Source organism: Apiospora phragmitis (genome assembly GCF_038363925.1).
Source record: "Apiospora phragmitis strain CBS 135458 chromosome Unknown utg000007l:1.0-2108841.0:1.0-2111359.0, whole genome shotgun sequence".
Lineage (NCBI taxonomy): Eukaryota > Fungi > Ascomycota > Sordariomycetes > Amphisphaeriales > Apiosporaceae > Apiospora > Apiospora phragmitis.
Genome location: NW_027117405.1, coordinates 520996 through 546636, shown reverse-complemented (window position 1 = coordinate 546636; position 25641 = coordinate 520996). Strand labels below are relative to the sequence as shown.

Here is a 25641-nt window from a genome sequence, read left to right as displayed (position 1 = left end):
TGGTAATGGCCATGGCTATCAAGGGAACGGCTGACAGGGAAGCACCATGAAACCGCCCCCTTTTTCGTGTTCTTCCGTACTCCTACACTACTGGTCCTCTTTTCAACGTTGGGATTTGAATTTTCCTTTCTCAGCATATAATCTTTCATATCCCGGGCCATTGTTCCAACTCGGAGTTTCCTCAAGCATATTGCAGGCTCGTTGGTCTCTCAACCGGCAATCCCAGATGTCACTTGCGACGACCATATTACAAAGCGACTGCATCATCACTTCCAGAAACCGAGCAAGAGCTTCAAGCGCTCGACGTATGGCAATCCTCTGCGGAAAGCCCGAATAAGGAGACAGATTGGGGAGCAAGTTCATCACGTGCCTGCTTTCCTTAGCCCCTTAGCCGCTCACTTGTGTACGCCACATAACAGCTACCACCACTCGTCCGAACAATGTCCCTGCAAGCAGTAACACACAGACACAAAGGTAACCAGCTAGGATATCATCTGCACTTCACAATGGGTTATATGAAACTTGAAGCCGTGTATTCAAAACCAAACAACCCTGGGTCTGTACGTACAATAACTCGGTATGAAGAGGCTACTGAGCAGAACCAACAGCCCGGCCCCTTACATCTACCTGATGCCAGCATGGGGAAGACTAACAATAAGACCTACGAACCAACGACGCCTCTTCTTCCTCTTCCCTTCCCCCCTCACCACTCTACTCTAGTTTACCCATGCCCCCTCAACCCCGCCCACTCAACCTCTCCCCCACCGCAATCCGCTCCTCCAGCACCCCGTGCACCCACTCCGTCTTCTCCACGACCGGCGCATGCCCCATCCCCTCCACGATATGACCCGCCGCGGGCCGGAGCAGCTCGATCAGCTTCTCGCCGTGCGGCACCGGAATCATGTCGTCCTCGACGCCGTGCACGACCAAGATCCGCTCGCGCCCCACGCGGTCCGCGAGCTCCTGGAGTTGTGCCGGCGACTTTCAGTGGAACCCCGCCGCCACCAGCTGCAGCAGAAACCCCTTCTTCGTGTACCCCTCCACGTCGCGCGACTTGTGGATCTCCTGCGCCGCGAACCGCTCGTAGTTGGTCCGGAACCGGCCGTAGTTGCTCGGCACGGGCGGGTCCCCGTGCTCGAGGTTGCCGTTGCCCAGCGCCGGGTCGTGCGGCGGCGGCTGCTGGGGCGGGCGGACGCGCGGCGTCGTGTGGACATCCGGGACGCGGCACTCGTCGGGCTCGTCGAGCCAGTCGTGCGCGAAGATCTTCGAGGCCGCGAACGTGATGGTGCGCTCAAAGGACTTGGGCATCAGCATCGTGATGCGGCGCGACATGTCCTCGGCGAACGAGGTCGTGTTCTCGATGCGGGCGGCCGTGTTGAGCAGGCTCAACGAAGCCAGCCGTTCCGGTACCAGCATCGCCAGCTCCTGCGCGATCATGCCGCCCATGCTGATGCCGACGGCGTGCAGCTGGCGCTCCGCCGTCCAACCCAGGTGGTCCACCACCTCGAGCACGTCGCGCGCCATCTCCGACGTCGAGTACCGCATCAGCGGCTTGGACGAGTGGCCGCTGCCGCGGTTGTCCAGGATCAGCACGCTGTACCGGTCGCCGTGGTCGTGGCCGAAGTGCAGCGTCTGCCGTTGCCACGACCATTTCGGGAACCCCAGTCCGCAGATGAGCTGTGTTGTTGAGAACGCACGGGGGTTCAGTTAGTAAGCAGCAGCAAAGAATGCATGTATTTTGCCAAGGGTGTGGCTGTTATTAGGATGAACCTACGACCAGCTTAATGGGGCCATCGCCATGGACCTCGTAGCTGATGTCAATGGGACCGCCTCGATCCGCCGCGACGGGCAAGAGGCCGCTCTGGTGCGGCTCGAAATGCCACAGCGCGGTGGGAAAGGCCGGATTGGTGACGACCTCGGCCACGCACGGGAAGGACGACCTGACGGTGCTTCGTTAGCCAAAGCGAGTTTCTTCTTGTCTTTCCTTTCCCGGGTACCCGCTTCCTTTCCCGTCTTCTTCTCTTGTTCTTCTACGGTAGGAGTTTTTTTGCTCACATCTTGAGATCGGTTGAGTTTGATCCTGCCGTCTTGGAAGGCTGGCGGCGGCGGCGGCGGCAGCTTGTGTGCCACCCCTGTTGGTTTATGAGGCGAGTGAGCTGCCAAGATCAGCTAGCCCTCGAGTGAGTGAGCGCTCTCACTCTCTCTCTCTCTCTATTACTGGCGGATAGACGGGTAGGTATATATCGCCAGGAAATAATGAAAGATGGATGTTCTAATCGGGTCGGGTCGGTGATTGTCGTCGCCGATGAGTTGCATGCAATTTGGACCTTCTTCTTCTTTTCTGGAACGAATCTCGAGATCGATGGGAGTGAGCGAGCAAGCGCGTGCAAGCGGGTGCTCACTCAACCCCGGCATGCCTAGGTTTTCGACCATGACACTATTACATCCCTGATTGAGGTGGGGTGGGGTGCTCGGGGGGTATGACAAAGCCTGCCCATCCTGACTGGCTGGAGTCTCGTCGACATAGTTCAAGTTAAAAATACCTCGGCATCTCGTCCTCAGCTTGAACCCCTAATAAATGGTTCGGACACTTTCGACAGGCCTTCTCCATCTAAGTCATATTTTTTTGAAACTCATGGGCAAACCATAGAGCTGACAGAAATACAGAGTAAGAATGGCCTACTGAGCCTCACTCAGCGATTGAACGGGAAATCATATCACCATCATGAATCATTCAAATGTAAGGCCCAACTGTCTAATCTTCCTCAATGCTGTCTTCTTCCTAGGATATCTCGTCCATTCATACCAGAATACTGAATATATACAAAAATTGAACCCTCCCCCCATTGTGTATACTCCTCCAAATGCCCAGGCTAGGTCAGATCTCCCAAACCCCCAAAGTATATCGATTACATACAACTCCAGCTCTGTTGTTGACTTTTGTCATGACTCCGAGGCTATGTGTGAGAGAATCGTGTGTGAGTATCGTAGACGCCTATATATGTAGTCGAAACAACAAATCACTTTCTTAGTAGCCCCTCGCTACCCGGTCAAGTCAATTCAGCCCTCCCAGCTGCTCTCAGGTACTGGCAATCCCCAGACCGACACGCTGCTGCTGTTGCCCCTGCCCATAACTTTCCATTCGGGACCCGTCGTTGTTTTCTCGCTTCCGGTCGACCGTCGCTCGCATCCGCCGGCCCTCCATCAGCCCGCGCAGCCCACGTTTCTGTAGGCCAATGACGCTGCTCAGCTCGCCACTCCACACTTCGCGCACCGCACCCCGTTCGCTATCTCCCACCTCGCTGCTCCACTCGCTTCCGCTCACGCTAGTAGTCGCGCTATGCTCCCCGCTTCCCGGACGCGCGCCCGGGACGCTGGTGTTGATCCGGAGTCCACTCATGTTGCTTGACATGTCGTCGCCGGTGCTAGAGTTCGAGATGGACATCGAACGGCCATTTGGCCCGTTGCCGGCCAACATGGAGTCTGGGTGAACAAAGAAGTTGGGGTTGAGCGTCCCGTCAATACCTCGCCCGCCACCCGCAGCCATGGCTGTAGCGTTGAAAACTGCTGCCGCATTACGGGAGTCCAAAAGCGCATGTAGCCTTTCGACGACTGCCTCCAAAAGTCCATCAATCTTGTAGGGCCGCGCAATTTGCAGCAGAGAGCAGAGAATTTGTGGCGTGCAGAGCGGCGACGAGGTAGCCGGTAGAGACGATGTGTAAAGGAAGTGCAACAACGCTTGAATCGTCAAATAGGTGTGCGGTAGGTAGAGGCATCGTGGCCGAGAGGCGGGGGGCAGAGATGCGGGAGTAGGGGCGGCATTAATGGTGGTAAAGTCGGTAGGACCGTTTCCAGATACTGAGGTTGCTGCCGTACTCGGCGGCTTAGCCGAACCATTAGTTGATTGGCCACCAAAGCTGCCGCTTAAGGAACTATCGCCCGTGCTCCGGTTCGACTGTGTGTTGGACTGCGTGATGGTCATCACAGACATTCTGGCTCCGGCTGAGCTAGACAAGCCCGTCCTCAGTGTAGCCGAATCACTGCCGTCCTGCGTAGCCGCGCCTTCGCGAAGAAGCTGCACAAAGTACGGGCCCCATCGACGGCCCACGATTCGCGAATTGATGGGGATTCGTTCGCCGCCGATGCAAAGAATGTCCATGTCGGCCAGTTCTCGGAGCGCTAATGCCTTCTCGCCGAGCTCTTCGGCAGCACGCGAATGGAGTCGGCCCCCAGCGGTCCAGCCAGCCTTTCGCGCTAGGCTTAGTCCTGGCATCATATAAGGATTGCTCGCCGAAACGAAACCGGACATTGGTGAAACCTTTCGGGGGCTATCATAGAACCCAAAAGCCTCCAGTTCCACCATGCACACGTTAGAGAAGTTTATCCGTCGGTGGTTGTAATCGTCCACTAGACTCCTCTTCCGGTTGCCCAAGATCACGAACGTGTTTCTCCTGTTCCATAAAACACCTCGGTTCCAGCTACCTTGGCTGAAGATGCTGCCACCCGCGTCGATGCGGGCCCATGTCAGGTTCTTGAGATCCAGTGCCCAGAGCGCATACTCCTGCTTCGAGCTTGTGAGGTATGTTCCGCTGACAACGAAGTAGTGGTCGATGACTCCCCCGTTAGGGAAGCGAAGACCGGGAGGCGAGTATGCCCCAGACATTGGTCTCTCGCCAGAGACCCATCGGAACCGCGAATCTGAAGCTCCAGCTTCACATCGAGGAAGTTGTAGTTGGAGTAAATGAGCATCGAAGATCCTGGCTCCCGGGCTTCTTGGCTGATTCCGGATTCCTGGCGCGGTGTGATGGCGCTGGCCTTGCCGAGCCTGGAAGTAACCGAGGGTGGGAGTGGCGCGACCACACTACGATACGCACCACAGGACTTACCAAGCGGTTGCGTTGACGTCCACTTAAGACTACGCAGGTTGAAGACGCTGATTTGCTCGATGTAGTGGTTGGCCCCATCTTGACCGCCCACTACAATCATTTTCGGCACCGCCAGCTCCGTCGATGTTGATGCCGATCCTGCCCTCGTTGGGGTTCCCGACGAGGGATTGTGCTGCAAAGCTGACAAAGGCGCCTTGTGGGATGAAAAGATGGCGGATGATGGCAGAATACAGGCGCAATGCGCGTATCGGCCTTGCGGCGCGTCTTGCGTGGGGATGTATGTCCACTTCTTGGTTGGGGCATCATATATGTAAATATCCGACATTACAGTTACTTCGGGTTGTTGATCCTGGCTGGTCGCAGCTGGCTGGTTGTTGACTGGTGACATGCCTCCGTAGCAGACAAGCTTGGTGTCTCCCAGTGCACACATAGAATGGAAATAACGCGGCGGCGGGACGTCTCCGTTGGTCTCGAGCTTTGTCCAATGGCGCCTGATGAGGTCCAACTCGAAAAGGTCGGCCGTGAGAGGTGCCGGCCGGCTGCGTGAAAGAATGCGTCCTCCAAAAACGTACAGCTTGTCTCCAAGAATGGTTGTCGTAGCGCCTACTAGCGGGTGTGGCTCCCTTCCGGTAGTGCGATGAACATTGCACATCAACCCCGAGAGATGGGTCGACGATGAGGATGTGGAAGGTGTCCCTACCGCCTGGCCCACTGCCGGTGTCCGACTGGAAGAGGCCGTAGGGGGTGAGGGCCCTGCAGATGCAGGCCCATTCGTGCGCTGCGTCTTGGTATCCTTGTGTGGTCCTCCTTCGTGGCCATCGTTCCTCGACAAGCTCGCCACGCTGCTCACGCTCCCGCTGGTATCCATTCCGCCACCATATAACTGGCCCATCGGATTGGATGTGTTGGAGTCCATCGTGCTGGTCCTGCTCCTGCCCTCTACATCGGAGCCCAAGGCCACCTGTATGTCCCCTCGAAATCGCTATCAACTATGGAGTCCAGGCTTGACGGGGATTGTTCTGCGTAGGGGCCAACGGCGTGGTCGGACTATTTGTGTCGAGAACTGGCGGGGGTTCGGGAAGAGGCTTCTCGAGACTGTTCTGCAAGCTTAGATTTCGCGCATGTTGTGGCGTACCGCTTCGAGAAGGCAACGGTGCAGATGTCGGCGGCGGAGTGTTCTGGGTATTGAAAGCCTTCAACGCCAGTCGGGACGGTGCCCTGTTGAGTCTGGACGATTCCTCTCTACTCTCTCTCCTCGGCTCTTCTTTTTGGTTACTCAGGGCTTCTTTACTCGGGTTGGCCTTCTTTCGGATTCCTCGAAGAGCTTCTCCAAATATGTCGGATGGTGATCTCGTCGGGGCTGATGGCCGCGTCGGATTTGCTGAACTCGGCTCCGAGTCGGAAGCGGGAATGCTTGGTTTCGAATTCCCAGGGACAGACTTCGTCGTCGACCACACCACCTGAGGCGAACCCCGATATTAGTCCTTGCTTGCCCGACATGTTGCCCTCCCGCCGCAACGTAACGGCCCGGCAGTCTCAAAACCAAATGCAAGGAAGGGAGGAGAAAGAAGCCAAAAAGTGAAGAAAGCAAGAAGAAACTGGGAGGTGAAAGCAAGAATGGTGGATAGGTTCTTTGGCCAGGGCCGGGAGCGACTTAACAGCGGAGGCCCCTCCGACTTAGGCCAAAATGGGAAGCGATACTCTGGTGCAGTCTATGGGCAGAGAAAGAAGGCAGGAAAGAAGGGTGAAGAGGGAGAATAACGATCGGTGCTACGTTAAGCGAGGGCTAGGACTGGGGAAAAGGGTCTGTCGTCACGTAGCAGCCGTCGGGACGAAACAGCACAAGATGGTCCGCCATGCGACAGGGCGCTACCAGTAAGTGGTAAGGGCACACGATGAGGAGCAGCTGTAGTGTACATATGTACAAGTACTGGGTGCGTGTTGTGGATGGAGTCAAGACAGGGTGGGCTGGCCAGTTTAGGTAGATATGAGCATCGGTGAGGGACAGAGACAGCGAGGATGAAGCGAAACGTGAAGGCGCGAACGGGGCAAGACGCAAGAGGGTGCAGTCATGGGCAGGCAGCGAACGGGGCGGTGGGAGCGAGAGAAAGTGCCGCTCCGCTCCCAGTCAGTCGGTGCTGGCTGGCTATGTACATGTGGATTTTGGACGTACCTTGCAGCGGATGGGGATGGATGGGGGGAGAACGACGTTGTAATTTTAATTGCCAGGAAGTTCGTGGGAAAGAGGGAGGATGGACTTGGATGTTACCTCGTCCCGTAGTCCTCCGCGGATCGTCTCAAGGCCCTCCCCTGCCCTTCCTTGTTCGTTCCGGGCTAGGCTGAGATGCCCTTTTTCTTGGGCCTCTCTTATTTTATTTTAACCCCGTCCCACGGTCCTGGTCCCAGCAAGCTATTGGGGGTTCGACAGTACAAATGGTGTGTGCTAGGCGTAGTAAGTAGAAAGAGGGAGCAGGATCAGGGATAGAATGATGCCGGATGGGTTGTCGCACAGACGTCCCGTCGTATGTAGGCACACACTTTCAGCTTATGAGTATTATTATTGGTGGTAGTTTCTGCAGATACTCGTTGTTGGCGGTTGGAAGAGAAGACACGCGGGTGCTCGGATGCGCCAAGGGCGGGTGGATTTGGGCTCTCTCGTTCTCGCTCTTTGTCGGCCGCCAAACCAAGCGTAGTCCGTGGGTTTGTGTGACAGATTGACAGCAGTCACACAAATCACTGGCACCACAACCACAGACAGCGAAGCCAAAACCGCCGGCTAATTTGAGTTTAGCTTCCAAATTGACGTCTCGGGCTATTTTTGGCACTGCTGCTCGCTGCTCGCTTGTGTGCCGGGATGTCGGGATGGGTCTGCCAGTCTGGTGATTCATTGACGGAATTGGAGATGTTCTCTGGCTAGGTCGGGGCAAAAGGTTGTTCGCACGCGCCGTTTTTTCGGTGGGGAAAGGGGGGTTGAGAGAGACCAGAAAGGCTGACATCGACATAGGCGACGCATCTGTTTGAGAAAGGCAGGTCACTCAAGTCAAGTTGGTGGTGGGTTCGGGTACGGATATGGAGCGCCGAATTAATTGATTGAACCAACGCTTTTTTTTTTTTTTTTTTTTTTTTGGGGGGGGGGAGAAGTACCCTTCTCTTTTGGCCCCCTTCCTCCATTTTTGGAGGGGGTGGCTGGGACCCTTCACCGTCGTCATCAGCCATCATCATCAGCCATCATTTTTGGTCGAGAAGAAAATGATTGGTAATATCAAAAGGAAGGAATTCAGCATGAACAATTTTACTGCATCCGTATGAGTCTATGCCAAAATTGCTCCTGCGCGCTTCTCGGGTCAAATGCTGGCTACTTTGTTGCCTGGGTGAACACCGGATGAAATGAAGCTCACGATATCCGTACATGCTGTACTACGGCAGCATGCAGACTTGCGTCCACAACTATGTACATAGCATTAGATAAGCCATAAGCATACATAGACACGTGCTTTCTGACACACCTAACGCTTTTGGAAATGTCGCTCCGAGTTGTGTCTGTCCCAACGAGAGCGCGCCGTGGTACGACTGCATTGGCATTTTTCTCAACTCCGGACTCTCTCCCTTATAATCGTTCTGGGAAAATGGTCGCCGGAATCGTGATGTGTACCGTTTGCGAGCCTTGGCAGGGGCTCTGAGAAAAAGGACCCCTGCTTAACAAGCCACTCAACACCCATGTTCGCGAGGCGGGCAAGTATCATCCGCGGTTCCCTCACAGCTGGTCCTCCCTCTGGTTTATCGATGCAAGGTACCGGACTAAATCACTCATGTACTGGCAGGGCATGCATCCCCTGGTTCGAAAAGTGGACAAGAGAGGTCTTGCTCGTTTTTCTTGTTTCGTTCACACTGGAAGAAAAAGTTACATGCCTCATTTGCTCCCATATCATTCTGCGTTGGCTTCAGAAAAAGCTGCGGAGGAGGTCTGTTGGTTTCAAACTCGATCAATATCACGTTACGTGGTAGTTCGGACGGGTCCTCCCGTTCTCGTAACATGTAACCGCCTCGGTTTTCGAATGTTCTGCCTCGCAATCCTCATCCGTACCTAAACCCTTGGGCTGAAAAGCGGCAGAATGTAACAGCGTCTACTGCCTACAAGCCCCCAAATGCAGTCGAGATGATTTACCCGCAACAAGACGCCTCGCGTATGATTCATTTGGAGAGGGTGTGTGTGATGGTAAGTATCATCGAGGCACGCTCTTCACAACACAATGCATGTGCAGCAGCAGAACTCATGTACCTACACTTTATGTACCTGATATGTAGCCAAGATGTCGTAATGGGGGATGAAGATGGCATATAAACCACATGGTTTTCTTCACCGCACATGTACAGCTTTGTACAGCGTGACCCGGACTCCAGGGTCGTGACTCGTGACCACGTATCGGGAGTGGTCCTTTTGGTGGTTCGACACCAATTGTTCCTATTTGTTACCTTGGGTGCGCGGCTATCGAGCGCTAGGCACCTTTTAGGCAATGTTCTAGAAATTCGGGCCGTCTCGCAACTGCAACGGCACACGTCCATCGATCGACTTCTGGAAAGTCACGATGTCACTTTGCTGTTGTTACGTAAAACAGAGAGTGCGTGCCCTTTCCGGTATGATCCGAATTCGAAATGGCAAAACCCGAAGAGAGAAAGAAAAAGGAAGGCGGCTTCAACTTCGGACAAGCATGTCTCGGACATCAGACTCAAATAATTCCAACGAACCTCTCGGTGCTGCTGGATCTTCGTTTGTTGCCCTGTCGGCCTAGGAAGAGACGGATTCCTTCCGGGAAGCTCCAGAAAGACTTCAGACGAATTGGAAATTCGCGAACCCCTTGCCCCCTGGTCGCCCCCACAATCCCCATCAACTTCGTGAGTCTAGGACTTAAGCAAAGCGCCCTATTCCCTTTTCTGCGTTATGTGCAGAATGCCTTGTCCTTGTCCTCGCACCTCGCTTGCTCTCGCTTTGAGCACACTACAAAACTCACTACTACTACTACGTATACATACTCACACACATATAGCGACAATGTTGCAGGCTAGTGTGTATTAAGGGGCATACTATGATGGCATGATGGAGTTCCAGAGAAGAGACACCGTTTGTATCTATATAAGGCTACATATTGATATATAGATCTAGCATTGATCCAGGGATTGGCTTGTACTCGAGGAAACACCCACAGTCAAACATTCATCCCCACCCTCTGATTATCAGAGATGCCTGCCCTGCCTGCCCTACTATAGGCACATAATTATTAAAATACTATTGCTACACCGAGGATATCCAGTATAATCTCGGTGTGGACAGGTGAAAATAAATGTATGTAAACTTCTCCTCCCAGCTCACACCCGCGGGTTTGTTTCATGCTGTGCCCAACGGAGAGATCCACCTACCGACATTCCGCGACTCATATTTGACGCGCGAGTATGATCTACGTACTACTGCAACGCGGTAGAGAAACCTTGCTTCCACTTTGCCCGCCTGCCAGTCTGGAGGGGACGTCTGGCTGACTTGTGTTTCGTGACAGGGTCATCGTCGAAGTCCGGCGTGGTGGTGTGAGATGAGTGTCCATTACGACGGTATAAAACACACCTGATGGACCTATTATGTGCAATGCGTGTTACATCTCATTTGGGGTCTCAATTCTTGATTTTGTAATTACTTAGTTGGGGTGAGTATATATTGAACGGGCAAGGGAAATCTACTATAGCCCAAGCTGTGCCGTGAGTGTATGATCTGCGTGGCCTGTTTCGCCATCTCGTTTGTTTCCTGATCGATCGACCTCGACAATCTGCGTTCCACGAAACCCCTGTCTTCGTCTGTCCGGCAGCAGTTTTTCCTTACTGTTTCATTCATTCACATCATCATTGTATCTATCGTCATCCATCATCACCTAACCTGCTCTGCTCTGCTCTAAGACGCCGAGGTCTTGTCCTTGGGCAGCGGCGTGAAGCGCAGGTACGGCTTGACGATGCGGAAGTCGGGGAACAGCTCCTTGGCCTGCTCGTTCTTGACGGTCGGGTGGACAATAACATCATCGCCCGGCACCCAGTTGATGGGCGTCGTGATCCGGTGCTTGTCGCCCGTCTGCAGCGAGTCGACGACGCGCAGCACCTCGGCCGTGTTGCGGCCCGTCGACGCCGGGTACGACAGGATCAGCCGGATCGTCTTCTTCGGGTCGATGATGAACACGGACCGGATCGTGAAGGCGATGCCCTTCTCGTCCACGTTGGTGGTGTCTTGGTAGTCGAGCCTGTTGTTTTTTCGTTTTGTTAGTCAAAAAGGTTGGACTCGATAATGAAGACAATAGCAGAGGGGAGGTTATTAATTGCTTACATGTCGTAGAGGTAGGCGACCTTGCGCTCCTTGTCGGCGATGATGGGGAACGAGACCTTGGAGCCGGTGACCTCGTCAATGTCCTTAATCCAGTCGCCGTGGCTGCCAACCGTGTTGGCCGAGAGGCCGATCAGCTTGACGCCGCGCTTGGTGAACTCGGGCTCGAGCTTGGCGAAGGCGCCGAGCTCGGTCGTGCAGACGGGCGTGAAGTCCTCCGGGTGCGAGAACAGCACGACCCATTTGTCGCCGATGAACTCGTGGAAGTCGATCGGGCCCGTCGTCGTCTCGGCCTTGAAGTTGGGGGCGGTAGAGCCCAGGCGGAGGCTGTGTCGGAGAAAGGGACAATATCAGCAAAGTCATTCTAGAGAGACCTTCTCTGGTAGGGGGCTTCTTGCACGTTGGGTCAGGGAGGAACGTTATCGCGGGACTTACGGGGTAGCGCGCTCTTCAGCCATGGTGTATGTGTATTTTGCTTGGGACTGGTAATGGATGGGGGGTATCACAGATGAGAGAAAGAAGCTGGATGATGAAACTGAAGATGTAAGTTTCCAATAGATCAGAGGGGGGCTACAGGTTAAGTATTTATTCTAACGCAGGAGGGATTCCCACCTGGGGTGAGCACGCCAGAGAAGAGACGGACGAGCTTAGCAATCCCCATCCATGCCAGAATCGCTCACCCAAACTCACGCGTCTTACAGGACATCCTTGAGCATGCTATGTACTTACCGTGGTACATTCGCTGCCCAGGAGCTAAACGGGGTTTGTAGAAGAATCCGGAAAAAAAGGGTGCTATTATCGATGTCGCCATCACTCAGCAACGCGAGAATTTGTCAACGAGATCATGGATGGCGTTCGTCGAGCTGCCCCGCGACCCCTCAATACGGCCGCTTTAGGAAACATGGAGGGGTATTGCGTGATGGGCGAGCTTCGTGGTTGGTCCTGACCCCAGTTATTGAGAATTATGTCATTCTCGGGGGCGCCTCGCATCATCTTCCTGCGCTCCGGAGCTATCATCTTGCCCCTGCGGTCGAGGTTGGGATACCGCCGAGTTCGACGACAGCTTCCAGGTTACTTCACAGGTACTATATTATAATTTTATTTTTGTTCGATTGGACGCGGAAAAATGCTCGCATGATGCCATGATCAGGTGATCGAACTACATAGAGTTCCTTTTCCTACGTCCATCAGGGTGCAGGTGAGTTGTTGGAGTAGGTCTGGATGCGCAAGCGTACCACTGCAGGTCCCCGCAATGGCCGAGGAGCCGTCCCGATAGCCATTGCGCCGGCGCCCGACAGCCGGCGCGGTAACTTGTGGAAGTGCTACTTGTCCGATCCAGCCTCGCATCTTCCGAGATCGGTACACAGTAACGGTAATATTAACATGTTCTTAACAGGAATCTGCAAATTTGCACCCACTGTCTCATTATGATGTGACTAGAGTGGGTATTAAGCACAAATGGCCATTTTGGCAGCTCAAGTTGGGATGTGACTTCAGGACGACTCTTTGGAATCCAAACCAAAAGACCGCATGACTGCCAGTGCGACTGGAGAAGACAACATCACATCGTTGTGGCCTGGTATCGTTAGCATGAGTGTCAACAGGATATGTAGCCATCCGACTTACCTCCATACGGGACGAGCTCCTCTCTGATGACGATGTCGGGCTGGCTTGATTCGACGAGGGCGACGAAGGTACCATCGTCCCTGAGGACTGTCCTCTCCTCTTTCCACTTGGCAAAGTCCTCGTCATCCAGGTCCGTGCCAATGGCCGAGCCGGCCGCGGAGCGGAAGAGGGCGTCGCTTTCGCTGCACGGGATCTCGGCGTCGTTCTTGGCGTGGATCAGGGTGAGGCGCAGCCCGTGGCGCGCCAAGTTCACGAGCGTGGCGAGCCGGTCGTCCGACTTCCACTTGTCGACGACGAAGCCCTGGAAGAAGCGCAGCAGGGGCGGGATCGTGCGCACCGGCGAGAGGACCGGGATGTATCCGGCAGCGGAGTAACGGCTCAGAAGGGTAGGGAGGTTGGAAAAGCTGGCGATCATGATGACGCCGGCGAACTCTACGCCTTGCATGGCGAAATGCTCGGCCACGCCCGCCGTGACGGCCGTGCCGAGGCTCTGGCCCATTATGACGATTTGGCTGGATGGTACCTTGGCCACGTTCACGGCCCAGTCTACGGCGGCGACACCGTCGTTGATGAGCCCGGCCTCGGACGGAATCCCGGTGGACTTGCCGAAACCACGGTAGTCTATGGCCAGGACATGGTGGCTGGAAGTGTCCGTCAAGGTGTGATAGCTGTCAGGTCTGATGGCTTGCGCAATATGACCGGCATTCTGTAATGGCGAAAAGGGTTAGTTACGGCACCATATTCCCCCTCTGACGTGGACGTACCCCATGAACTGTAGCAAGATTAGTTCAGGCTCGGATGCGACATCGGTGCGAAGGCAAGGGTTACTTACAGTATACTACGAGTCGCGCATCAGGGTCTTCGCGGAGCATCCGGAATGACTCGGTAGAAGTGACATCTTCGGCAAACCCAGCTGGCTGAGCTTGCAGTTTGTCTTCGTTTTTCAAATAGGCCCGTAGAGGCAGAACGTGCCATGCGTACAGTGTTTCGCCATCGGCAGTCTGAATGGAGAAGGGTGTGACTTGGTTTCCTTTGCGTGCAAAGGTATGTTAGCGAGCGGCACAAGGGGGAACAGGAGGGAAGCCAGCATGTAACTGACTTGCAAATCCCCAGTATTCGGGCTTATTGATGTCGTGCCAAAAGAGCGTATTGAGCTTGTGCGCGTATAAGAAGCTGGCAGCAGATAGGTTAGCCCTCTCGTACAGTCAAAAGACATGCATCGCGAGGCGAAGTTCCTGACTGGACAGACGTACTGTCTCTGAAATAAGGGGATTGATCCCAGCAAAAGGAAGGAGATATATAAGCCGACAGGAGCGGCCAGGCCGGCCACCAAAGGAATAGACCATCTAGGAGCCATGGCCCTGATAGCGAAGTCAGGACGGAGGTCGGACAAGCACGGAAATGATTGGAAGAGATAAGAGGTCAAGTTCGGATGATCAGGGTATCATTTTCGAAGAGTCGGTTCGTAGGATTTATTACTTCATCGGGGGTAGCTGGCGAGATCTGAACATGTTTGTTGGCTGATGACATACCCAAATGAGGCCAAGTCGTGAACTGTGGCTGGGTTGGCCCTTAGTGGAAGAGCGAGCTGGGAGGTGTGGGGCCAGGCCAGAAGCAAGCGTGCTTATCTCGACATCATCACAAGATGGTGGTGCCTGGCTAGCAAGGAACCGACGCAGTCATGATTACTGATATGATATATTCTATTCGATTGGCGACCTGCCGTGGCTTTATCAGAGAAGAAACACTGAAAGGTAAGAATTTGGAAAGGCTACCACTTTACAACATTGAAATAACACTCAGTCAGGCCTTGGAAGCCATTCACATGCACAAGCCATTGTGTGACAACCAGCTCCAGCTACATGCTGCGCCAAGGCTCGCATACTGCTCGAATGGAAGAATCAGATGTATCGATACTCGATTGAACGATGACAGTGTAAGACCTCGATTTTATAGCCATGATGACATCTGATAACTTGGTTCAATAATCCGGTGTCTCGTCAATGTCCATCCTGAGAGCCCTGGTACGAATGCTCGAATGCTGGAATGCTGGATTGGCCAGTCGCCCTTGCACTTACCTGCCAAGCCTGCTTCTGGCCCGTAAGTGGAGGGTGGCTGTTGAGGCAAAAGCGACGAGAGCCAATCACACAACCAAAAGCTCAGCTGATCTGCTCTTTAGCATTCGCTTCCACGAATCACAGACCGGTTGACGTTTATTCCCGTGGCGGGAAGGCCTACCCAAGGCTACCTAAGGCTCTGCTGCAGTGCTGCTGCTTGCTTTGCTACTCAATTCTGCTGCATCTCTCGCACGCGCGCCTGTCACCTTGCTCAAGGTCTTGAGCTTTAAGGTCTACATGCCTATCGTCTCCCGTCTACTGTACTTTGTCTCGTACCTTGCTTGCACTCAGATCAAATTTGCTTTCCATAATGTCGATTTTTCGTGTTGCATGAATGAAAACGACGGCGTGCCCTCGCTCCTCCAACACCAAGGTCATCTTCGACCCAGACATTCTTCGTCGCAAGCATTGCACGCCCCAAAGGAAGCACATCCTGGATCTATCTCATCTCATGACCAAGTACCTGTACCCTGACATTTGAGCCTCCTCCCTCCAGTCAGCCCGTTGTCTCATAAGCCAATTATCGCTGCTCTCGCTTGCCTGCCTCTTGTCTCTCTGCCTTTCCCTTCTCTTCCAACAAAATATTGAGCCTCACATTTCCCAACCTTCTTTGAAACCTCCTCCTGGCCACATTGATCTAGCCTGTTTCCCATCTAAATCCACCCGTACCGCGCCCGCCATCGATTATCATGTACTTCGACGTCGAATTCGCGTGACAAAAAATTAAAAGTGTCATGCTGAGTTCGTCTAGATCCCGAGGTTGAGAACAACTTAAGAAATCACTCGAGGGCCACAGATCTACGCTGGATGCATTGATCTACCGAAACCTCCTTCTTCGTATCCGCGGCTGCGGTCTACCGTCTCTTTGTCGCGCCCATGCTATTCTTGCCGTGCGCTTCTCGCAAGTGAAATTGCATCAGCTAGCCCAGCCATGGATAGAAAGCGGAAAATGCCCCCTCGGGCTGCTGCTCGCGTCGAGCACCTCGCCAAGAAACGAACAGCGACGCCCCCCGAGAAGTCGGTCACGCCTACGCCAGCTCCTCCCACGCCTGTACCCGAACCGATAGTCGAGGAGGTCCCATTGCCCAAGTCGGTTCAGACGGGCAACTCACTGCCCACAGTCGAGAAGGCGCAGGCAGACGATTTGTCGAATAAGTCCTATCAATCGGTCCAAGAAAGGTAAGCCTGACTTGTTCGCGTCATGAACGAGCACAATGCCCAGAGTTTGGATAAGCTAACGATCTATTTTGCTGCAGTGGCGTTCTTGCCGAGTCACTCACACGATCACGCCAGAAATGGATTCACGAGGGCATATTCGAGAAGTACTGGACGAAGCCGATAAAGAGGAAGGGAGTGGTAAAAGAAGAGCCCAACAATCCTGCAAAGGATAGCATGACCAAGATTGGTACCGTCACGATCACGGTAGAGCCGCACGTCATCGAGGCTACCATGTTCGCGATCAAAGATTCGAAGCCTCCTGCGGCACCCACGACAAACTCGACCTTTCGTCCTATAATGCAGTACGGGCCGCCGAACGGAGTGATGCCACCACCGCCGAAACCTGCTACTCCCGCCACGCCGTCCACGCCCGCAGCAGCCGTTCCTGCGTCTCCTTTGCAAGCGCTTGCGAGACCGTCCACACAAGCTGCGGCCGCCAACGGGCAAGCTCTAGCGCAACAGTCTCCACTACCACCGGCGCAACCGAATGCGCAAGTGCGGCCACCTACACCGTCTCAAGCTCCGCCACCCAATGCACAGCGTCCTGCTCCTCCTGTTTCGGGTGTGGCGATGAATCCGTATCTCACGAATGGCCCCTCACCAGCCTCGCCGCGTGGGCTAGAGTCGGTACTCGCAGCTCCAGGGGCTGCGCCGCCCCCATCAGCACCATCCGCTTCAATGGGCCAGCCACCTCTGCGATCTCCCTCGGTGGCAGCACCAAACTTGAACCAGCCATTACGTTCTCCCGCCCATGCGTCGGGACAGCCAGGATTGTCTCACCCGAGACCTCTCCACTCACCCATTGTCGCCCCAGGCGCAGCTACCACGGGGCCTCCAGGTGCTCGGACGCCAATAGGCGTTGCAGCTGCAAAGCCCCCTACAACTGGCGCGAAACCCGCAACTCCGGCTCCGGGCGGCGCCGATCCCATCATAGTCACGCTGGCCGAAAAGGCCTCGGAGGATCCTCATCTTAGGGATTTGATGAAACGAGTTGCCGTAGGAGATGCTGCTGCTCATGAGCTTGCACATTTCCAGAGAATCATCGATCAAATAACCGCCGACTATAAGAAAAGGGGAGGTCAACAGGGTCCCTCGGCAGATCGATTAATCGTTGATAGCCGTACTGTCCAATATTTCGCCGACGAAGTGAATGCAATTTTGGATATTGTTCTTTCATCGAACCCGAACCAAAAGGGAGCTGATCTCATACCGCCCCAAGGCAGCGACGCTCTAGTAATCCTGCTAGTGAGGAAGGCATTAGATGATGCGCCACTGAAAAGCATGGTCAAGAGAGTGGCTGAAAAGAAGACCAAGTTCAACGACACAACGGATTTGAAGGCTGTGTTGGACAAGTTGAAGGATCTTGTGCCAAAAGACGCACCGAAACCACAACTCGCGCTACCTGCACAGTCACCATCGAGTGCTAGTACTGCAAGGCCACAAACAGCAGAATCAGCGCCGAGTAGCCTATCTGGGCGAAAGACTTCGGTTTCCTCGACGCCGCAGACGCCCACCGGCAACTCGCAACAGGCACTGCACTCAAAAGGGCCGCCACCGAATCTTAAGCCTGACATATCGGGCATTGTATTCGAATTCGTCGGCGGCACAGGTGACCGATACCTGTTCCCGAAATTCAGCATCCTCGAGTACCAGGCTGGTGGCTCTCAGGTGCTCGCGTCGTTCCTCTTGGTGCGCAAAGGTAGCAAGTCGGAATATGGTGGAGACCCTGCCCTCGATTACTACCAGCCCATCACGATTCGCCTGCAAGCGAACTCCGGGACTGGGAAGCACCTGGAGAACTTGGCGAGAGTCGTTGCGCCGCAGGACGAGGTGAAGCGCTACATGGACGATGTCATGAGTAACATGACGAGAGCGGAATACATCCTGCTGGCCATGCGCTTGCCCAGGCACGAGGATCAAGTCGACGAACGGTCCGAGACGCCCAAGCCTGATCAACAGATTCGGCATGTACAACAACAACAGCAGCAGCAACCGCAGACTGAAGTATTGTGGGCTAGCAAAGGCGGCGCCAAGTTGCCGCATCAGGCTGTTGGTAGGGTGATGGGAGAGGAGGAGCAGTATCAAAGCTTCATCGCCAGTGTGAGCTAGAAGCAGCGAGGGCGATGAGCGACGGAGATTCAGTCAGCCAGAGCTTTATATACAACATCCTACGGCTGTGTGTCTGTGTGTGTACGCGCAAAATATTTGAGATGGAGAGATAGTGGACAGGGCCTATGGCGTTTTCTTTGCGGCCCGACGGAGGGCCACACAAAGGTGTGGGCGCATAGCGAGATTCATGTTTGGTTCGTTCAAAGGGTCTGTCTGTTGTATTTACTACATAGTTCTATACCATCAATATTCCCTACATGGCGAAAGCGCCGCTCCCACCAGATTTTACATTGGTCCTTTGACAGGTTAGCGAATGCTCGGGCAAACTGTTCAGCGTTGACGATTGGGTCCTGTCGGTCGTTGGGATTCTGTCCTCCTGCTCCATTGCGGTTGCTATCGTGAGGCCCGTCGGGGTTGCCCCTTTGTGGCAGGTTCACTCGTGGTCCATGGCCTTGGGCCGCCAGTTCATCCCGATTATCCTCCATCACAGGTATGGATTGGGACAATTGGGAGGAATCCGGTATTGGATTCTCCAAGAAAGACGAGCTGCTACTGCTGTGCGATTCTGGTCGCTTGATCGGCGTAGAACCAGTAACCCTTCAATGTTCGATTCATGACCGGATGTCGCGTTAGTCATGCCACAATTGGAGCACAATAGTTCGTTCATTAGCACTGTCGGGCCTCTTTGACGCGCGAGTAACTGTCACGCCGTTACCAAGTGGAAGCGGCACCCCACAACAGCTGACGAAAGTCTGTAAGATACATCTCCGGTATTCATTGTCGCCAATATTGTCCTTGGCGGCGTCCAGGAAACTCCAAACAATACGATAGTACACATCGGTTACGCTCGTTGTGGAAGGCTTACTACGACCGCAAGCATTTGCTAATGTTCTTCAATGTAGGAAACAGAAGTGTTGCTGAGACTACATAAGGGATACACCATTCCAAAAGCTGCCGTTATTGGAAGGAAACTCGGCCAGCAATATACACTGGACTATTCGAAATCACGGAACGGATCGGGCGATCAACATACCGATTACAGCTGCCACCGAACCTCAGGATCCTCGACGTAATTTCGTTAGATCACCTGGAGCCGGCGTCGTTTAACGCAGTTGGACGCTACGTCACACGCTGGGTCGGTGAGGCCACAGGATGACAGGCGACGGATTTTGAACAAGCAAGTGGCGTAACACTGTAAGTTGGACGCCATCCTGACGGACGTGTACAAGTGGCCTTCCAGGAACACAGCTTGTCCCCGTTATGAATTCACCTTGGACCAATCGTCGACTATCCGCGGAAACGACAGGTCCTCTCAGGCAGCAGACGATTCTGCCATATCGGGGGACTTCGAACGAAAGAGGGCTGGCTCCCGGAGATAACTATTGCAAGCTAGACATCGTACATTCTTCGGATCCGGTAAGGATCTATCGACGTATGCGAACCTGCTCCCTCCAAATATTGACAAGAACGTATATCATACGTACATGAAGCGGGCAAAGATGTCTACCAGTGAAACACTTCCTTCACATATTGAATAAGACAGGACTGAGAACAGCATCTCGTAACAGAAAGGCCCGTATGATATTCAATAGATCCTCTATTAGCTAAATTACCAGGAATGCTAGGCTCGGTGCACCTCTCCAAACCCAAAACCAGAGATCCGCCCGCCACGCCGCCATGCAGTTATATTCTCTTTTACCCCTCTCCCTTGTTGTGTCTGTCTGTCTGTCGTGGTTCCTGTTTTTTTAGAGCATCGTGAATCCAATCCCGCTCAAGTGCTCCGTGTCGAGCCGGTTCCGCTTGTCGACGCCGCCGGCGATGGCGTTGGCGCGGTAGTTGAAGAGGTAGTAGTGCAGCTGGCCGTCGCCGGGGCCGAACTTCTGCTCCTCGAGGAAGAGGCCGTTGTCCATGAGGGAGAGGGCGTTGAAGACGTCGAACTTGTACCGGCGCGACAGCACGAGGGCGTCGGCCATGAGCTCGTTGAGCCGCTTCTTGAGCGCGTCGCGGCTGACCTTTTGTTTGGGGTCCTTGTCGTCCAGCCCGGCCTCGGTGGCGTAGTAGAACAGGTAGGCGGCCCGGACGTTCTTGTGCTTGGTCTCGCTGCCGATGACGGACGAGTCGAGGCAGTAGAAGGAGATGAAGTCGGTGATGTTCTTGTGCTCGTCCTCGACCACGTACGACCAGACGACCTGCTCGGCCAGCTGGTCCACCTTCTTGGCGTGCACGAGCCAGTGCGTGATGTCCTCCTTGGTGAAGTCGGCGACGAGCTCGTAGCGCTTGAGGTAGCGCGTCAGCAGGCTGTGGACGGCATCGATGTCGCCCTCCTGCATCTCGCGCAGGCCCTTGACGGCCGTCTTGTCGGGCAGGGCGTACTTGCGGACCTGGTACTGCGGCTTGCTCCCCGCGGGCAGGGGGCTGAAGCCGACCTCCCACAGCTTCTGCCAGTCGACGGCGCGGTGGTAGTAGCGGCAGGTGCTGACGGGCGTGGGCAGCACGATGCCGCCCGTGTAGATGGCCTGCCAGACGCCTGCGAGGTTGCAGCGGCGCGTGACCTCCTTGATGAGCACGGGCGCGAGCCGCTTGGAGCGCAGCTTCTTGTGGATGCAGAGGAAGTTGACCTCGGAGGCGGCGATGACGCGGTCGTGGATGCGCAGCTGCAGCGGGATGGCCGAGATGAAGCCGACGAGCTTGCGGGACTGGGTGGCGCGCACGCCGACGTGCCAGTCCTTCTTCCAGCCGGGCGGCATCATAGCCCACTGCAGGATGCTGATGGAGTAGTTGAAGCGGAACATGGCCTCGTCGTCCTCGACGTAGTGGCCGTAGAGCAGCTCCTGGACCTCCTTGAGCTCCTCGGGCTTCTCGAGCTCGACGGTGCACCACTCGAAGCCGGCGACCAGGGGCGGGGGCTCGCGCGAGACCTGGTCGACCGTCTGGTCGGCCTTGATGGGCCCCTCCTCGATGCGCTCCTTATCCGTCGTGTTCTCGCCGAACTTGGGCACGGGCTGGGTGGACCAGAACTTGTAGGCGCCCATGTCCTTGGCGTTCTTACCGCTCGCGGCCAGGCCCGTCATGACATCAGACAGCTGCAGGCGCTTGAGCGCGTCGGTCAGCTGGGCGGGCCCCTGGGCGCCGCCGCCCATCTCGGCGGCCAGGGCCGGGTTCAGCTCCATGAGCTGGGCGATCTGCTCCGGGCCCAGCCCCCCGAGGGCCTTCTGCAGCTTGGCGTCCTGGTCCTGCTCCGTCGCGGTGGTCGAGGACGACTTGCCGGTCAGGACCTCCTTGAGCTTCGTCTTCTTGGACTTCTTCTTCTTCTTGCTGCTGCTGCTGGCGCCGCCCGTCGTCGCTGAGGAGGTGGTGGTGATTTCTTCTACATCTTCGTCGTCGGACTCGACCGTGGCGGGTGCCCTGTCCTTGCCCTTCATTTCCTCCTCGGCGTTCGGGACGAGTTTGGATTCTTCCGCCATGGCTTTTCGCTGGCTTTCGTAAGGATGCGAGATTCTGGGTAGGTGGGTTGGGGGGGGGGGGGAAGCGGCGGTCGTGGCAGGAATTCCTCGGTTGGGCGTGGTATCTAGGGATGGAATGTAGCCGGTAATCAATTCGACAGTGGGTGGGTGTCGTGTGTTGCTGCTATGAGCTTCTCGTCTCAGGCTCGTCTAATAATGGTAGCGTTCCTGCTGCCTGTCGCAAATGGTTTGGCACAACAATGCTCTCAAAAGCTCGGCCGGTTTTGGAGGGGATTAACAATGGAGGGCATTTGCGGGCAGCTCTCCCGAGTCCCTAACGCAGAAGCTACCAATTCTCGAGGTACCTTTTTGGTGGGGTAGGCACCGATACATGCATATGCAGATTCCAGGTACATCAACACCATATCATCTACATTTCCAAATCTTGACCTCTTCTCTGTGCGCCTTCAAGGTTCGCATCAAACCGTTTATTTTATTTTTTCAGCTAGGCTGAGCTCATTAATTTCATAATCATTCTCAGTACGTCGTGAACTCTAGTACTGAGCCGAAATCTTGGCCATTTCCTGTGCATCAGAGAACGCAATGGCAGCGGCCGGCCTCTGAAAGAACAACCGACAGGGGATACCCGTATCTTCCCTCTGTTCCTACTACAACTCATCCGTTCTGGTTTCTGCCGTATCGTCTAAGTATTTTGTCATAAAATATGCTGCGTCGGGCTGCCTTGTAATAACTCAGTCGACCACTGGGCTCGCCTGTAATCTGCTCTACGATGCCCTCGACAGTTCGGCTGGCCTAGCGGATGCGATCCTCGAAGTCGACGCTGTCATGCAGCATCACGACTGAGCCGCGAATTAAATGGACGGCTTGTTGTATGTGGCGGAATGCCCTCTGGATCGAAATGTAGTAAGTACCCTAACCACTTAGCCGTCCTACCACATAAGTAGCCACCCAAACTCAACACCAGACCATATCGTAACCCAAGTTTATTTTGCCAATAACTATTTGAAAAAAAAACCGGAAAAATATAATCTTATCGGATTTCCACCTCAATACAACTGGCAATATTAGAATCACTTTCGGAGTCAGAGCTAATAGCCTGGATCATCTCATCTTCCCCTGATTCATCCTGGGGGTCATGCTGCTGGCCTGTTATTCCATCCTTGACTGCCATCACATCCTGCATCGTAACAAAGGCCCGGTTAGGGTCTTTGACTGCCCGACGGGTCTTGGGCTTACGTGCTTTATCTAGCTCAGCCTGTAAACGGTCCCTCTCTTGCTCCAATCCAGCCAACTGGGCGTTCAAAGAGTTAAGCCCCTTTCCGAGCTTACGGAACAGCAGCCTCCTATGGGTTCCATCAAGCTGAACATCCCCATTACGGGCTAGGGCTTCGATCTGACGTGTGTGCCGGGAGCTGGTAGGTGTAGGCGCTTCCCGGATAGGTGTCTGCTGGTCGTTAAGTTGTCTGGGGCCTGAAGGGACCACTTCTTGGCCGCGGCCCTGCTCGTATCTGCGTAGCCGGGAGTTCAGGGGCTTAGAGATGTCTCGTGGGTAGATCCCGGTAGCCCGCCACCCGCTAGCTATCACCCTAGGCTTAAAAGCTGACCCTCGGGCCCGGTGCTATGCCTAAATAAAGTTAGCCTTGCTGCGTTCATATTGAACGTTAATTGATAGCGGAGTATTAGAGTATCCCGGACTTTCCGTTTTAAGACCGAGAAGGGACTTAGATTTAAGGGTTGTAGTATATAGGAAGTATATGCCGGTAAATATATTAATTAGACTTTATTAGTTATAAAGTACTCCTGTATGTGACTACCGTGGCCGTCTAGGATAAGTAGCCGCTACTGCTCCGGGTCCTCCGGTTTCGTCCGTGGCAGGTAGATATTCCGTAGCTATACTATCGCTAGCTCGTTATTAGTTTATCCTTTAAGTGAACAGGCGAAAAGCTAGTCCTGAAGATCCATATATAGGTCGTAGAAATCGTCGCCGCGGTTTGGAAACTACTGCTGCTGTACCTAGCACCCTTAAAGATAATTAAAGGGGGAAGAGTAATACCATCTGCACTTATGGACTCTACAGCAGTCGCCCACTCGCGATGGGCGGTATCCTGGATAAAGATCCTAGCCAATTCGGCCGGGCCAATCACATGGTGATTGTTACCTAGGCCCATAGTGCTGCTAATCTCATCCACATTGTGGATGAATCGGGCGGGAATATCCTTGATGAAATCCTGCCCTAAAGTAGAGAAAAGAAGCTGGATATTCTCTTCGGATGTGCAGTGGACGCGTCGGAAGTCCATCGTCGTCGCTAGTATGGTCTTCAGCTTGGGGTGACGGGCGATGAACCTCCTCACCCAGTGGATTCCAAGGGGCAGGGCGGGCTGGTCCGTCTTGAGTAGCCGGGCGACGAATAGCCGGAACACATTGTGCTTGGGGGCAAGGCCTAGCTGCGCCTGTCGGATAGCCCAGGTCTTGAGATATTCCTCCTGGGCGGAAGAGAGGGTCCTGACGGACTCCTTGGACTCGGTCCGGGTCGGTCTGCCCCTAATTCTGTCCCGTAAGGTGGCTCGGGGTACCTTGAATCTCTTAGAGGCTGCACGTTCTGACTCGCTAGCTTGTACGGCCAAAATGGCACGCTGAATGGCGGATTCGGGGGTTGGGATGGGCATGGCTAAAAAGCACGAGAAGTGACGATTCTGGCAGTATCCTCCGATTTTTGATGAGGGGGTTGGATGCTGACTTATATGCGAAAAGGGGGTCAGGGGGCTTCGCTTATCGGTAGTCAATTTGGGTGGCTGCTTATGTGGTAGGACGGCGAAGTGGTTAGGGTGCTTATCTGCTGCGCGGTTTGAGGTCGACGCTGCCGCCCATGGCGTTGCAGCCACCACGGAACATACTCGTCAAACGAAATAAAAAGAGATAGAAAGAAATTGGGGGCAGAAGGATAATGGAAACCACGAAAGGGAAGGGGGAAAAATAAAACGAAAAAAGCTAAGGTCTAGTCCTGTCTCAGGATCGAACCGTACGAAAATCACACCCCAGAAACACGAGCCTCGAGCATTTTTTTTCTAACCGCTGCCTTTTACGCTGGGAATAGGTAAACGCCGCAGCAACCACTGAGCCATCGGATCCAGTGACGGTTAGAAGAGGAACACTCTGTTTTGGCTTATGAACCCCTCTCTCAATGCTTACTGGGTGGTCATCCCATTGTCCCTTTGTACTTCCCATTGTCCCTTGTACTTATAGAGATAGCTACTTCTGCTTGCTTGGTACGGCAGAGCAGAATGATATTGTGTTACTCGGTGAAAATGGCATCGCAGTACGGCAGCAAGTCGAGATTCGCCGAGGTGCCAACCGTGCCGTTCCCGGCGATTGCCGGGTCGTGTTTAGGGAGAGCTCGCGTGGCCTTTGAAAGTCCCGAGATTCTGACAGCAGGTTGCCCAGAAACTCGGTGAACAAGGCGCCAATACGTATGCTGGATTCGAGACAGTTATCCAACATGTGCATATCTTGAGAGTAAGTCTCCAGTGATGTCCCATGGATACTGCTCAAGCCCCATCACTTTGTGTAGTCGGGGTTCTATAATTAGGGTCAATGTGCTGTTGAAACAAACCCAAACAGTACAGCGTCAGCCCAAGAGCCTGGACCATCTCCGGCGTGCTTCAATGCAATGGTTGTATGGACGGTTGCCGACGTCCGCGTAAGGAAGATGAGCGTGTCTCCTGAGCCGTGCCCATGGTGCCTTTTTGCTACTAGCCGATGTGGCTGGCTTAGAAACTCAACACCACTCCCCCCGTACAGAGGCAGTTTAAGGTATAGGATACAGAAACCAATATTTGAAGCGGATGGAACTAAAGACCGAAATGTTT

The 25641-nt window shown here is 54.3% G+C and overlaps 8 protein-coding genes across 8 annotated transcripts; 1 reads left to right on the top strand and 7 right to left on the bottom strand.

Annotated features, from left to right (window-relative positions):
- Positions 1–984: 984 nt before the first annotated feature.
- On the bottom strand, positions 985–2316 carry PG994_007132 (alpha/beta hydrolase; the record flags this gene model as incomplete). The annotated part of the gene is made up of 3 exons (XM_066858541.1): positions 985–1677; positions 1775–1940; positions 2219–2316. 3 exons carry the CDS (start codon positions 2314–2316, stop codon positions 985–987), a joined length of 957 nt encoding a protein of 318 aa, XP_066715483.1.
- A 763-nt stretch (positions 2317–3079) lies between these two features.
- PG994_007131 (uncharacterized protein) lies at positions 3080–5802 on the bottom strand (the record flags this gene model as incomplete). The annotated part of the gene is made up of 2 exons (XM_066858540.1): positions 3080–4614; positions 4692–5802. 2 exons carry the CDS (start codon positions 5800–5802, stop codon positions 3080–3082), a joined length of 2646 nt encoding a protein of 881 aa, XP_066715482.1.
- A 73-nt stretch (positions 5803–5875) lies between these two features.
- On the bottom strand, positions 5876–6386 carry PG994_007130 (uncharacterized protein; the record flags this gene model as incomplete). The annotated part of the gene is made up of 2 exons (XM_066858539.1): positions 5876–6176; positions 6274–6386. The coding sequence occupies 2 exons, from the start codon at positions 6384–6386 to the stop codon at positions 5876–5878; spliced, it is 414 nt and encodes a 137-aa protein (XP_066715481.1).
- A 4435-nt stretch (positions 6387–10821) lies between these two features.
- PG994_007129 (AhpC/TSA family protein) lies at positions 10822–11699 on the bottom strand (the record flags this gene model as incomplete). Its single annotated transcript, XM_066858538.1, has 3 exons — positions 10822–11161; positions 11245–11568; positions 11677–11699. 3 exons carry the CDS (start codon positions 11697–11699, stop codon positions 10822–10824), a joined length of 687 nt encoding a protein of 228 aa, XP_066715480.1.
- Positions 11700–12734: 1035 nt separating this feature from the next.
- On the bottom strand, positions 12735–14224 carry PG994_007128 (uncharacterized protein; the record flags this gene model as incomplete). The annotated part of the gene is made up of 6 exons (XM_066858537.1): positions 12735–12817; positions 12868–13573; positions 13632–13639; positions 13700–13897; positions 13967–14040; positions 14121–14224. 6 exons carry the CDS (start codon positions 14222–14224, stop codon positions 12735–12737), a joined length of 1173 nt encoding a protein of 390 aa, XP_066715479.1.
- Positions 14225–15915: 1691 nt separating this feature from the next.
- On the top strand, positions 15916–18311 carry PG994_007127 (uncharacterized protein; the record flags this gene model as incomplete). The annotated part of the gene is made up of 2 exons (XM_066858536.1): positions 15916–16163; positions 16241–18311. 2 exons carry the CDS (start codon positions 15916–15918, stop codon positions 18309–18311), a joined length of 2319 nt encoding a protein of 772 aa, XP_066715478.1.
- A 1745-nt stretch (positions 18312–20056) lies between these two features.
- On the bottom strand, positions 20057–21775 carry PG994_007126 (uncharacterized protein; the record flags this gene model as incomplete). The annotated part of the gene is made up of 1 exon (XM_066858535.1): positions 20057–21775. The coding sequence occupies one exon, from the start codon at positions 21773–21775 to the stop codon at positions 20057–20059; it is 1719 nt and encodes a 572-aa protein (XP_066715477.1).
- Positions 21776–22805: 1030 nt separating this feature from the next.
- Positions 22806–24441, bottom strand: PG994_007125 (uncharacterized protein; the record flags this gene model as incomplete). Its single annotated transcript, XM_066858534.1, has 2 exons — positions 22806–23306; positions 24127–24441. 2 exons carry the CDS (start codon positions 24439–24441, stop codon positions 22806–22808), a joined length of 816 nt encoding a protein of 271 aa, XP_066715476.1.
- Between the last annotated feature and the right edge of the window lie 1200 nt (positions 24442–25641).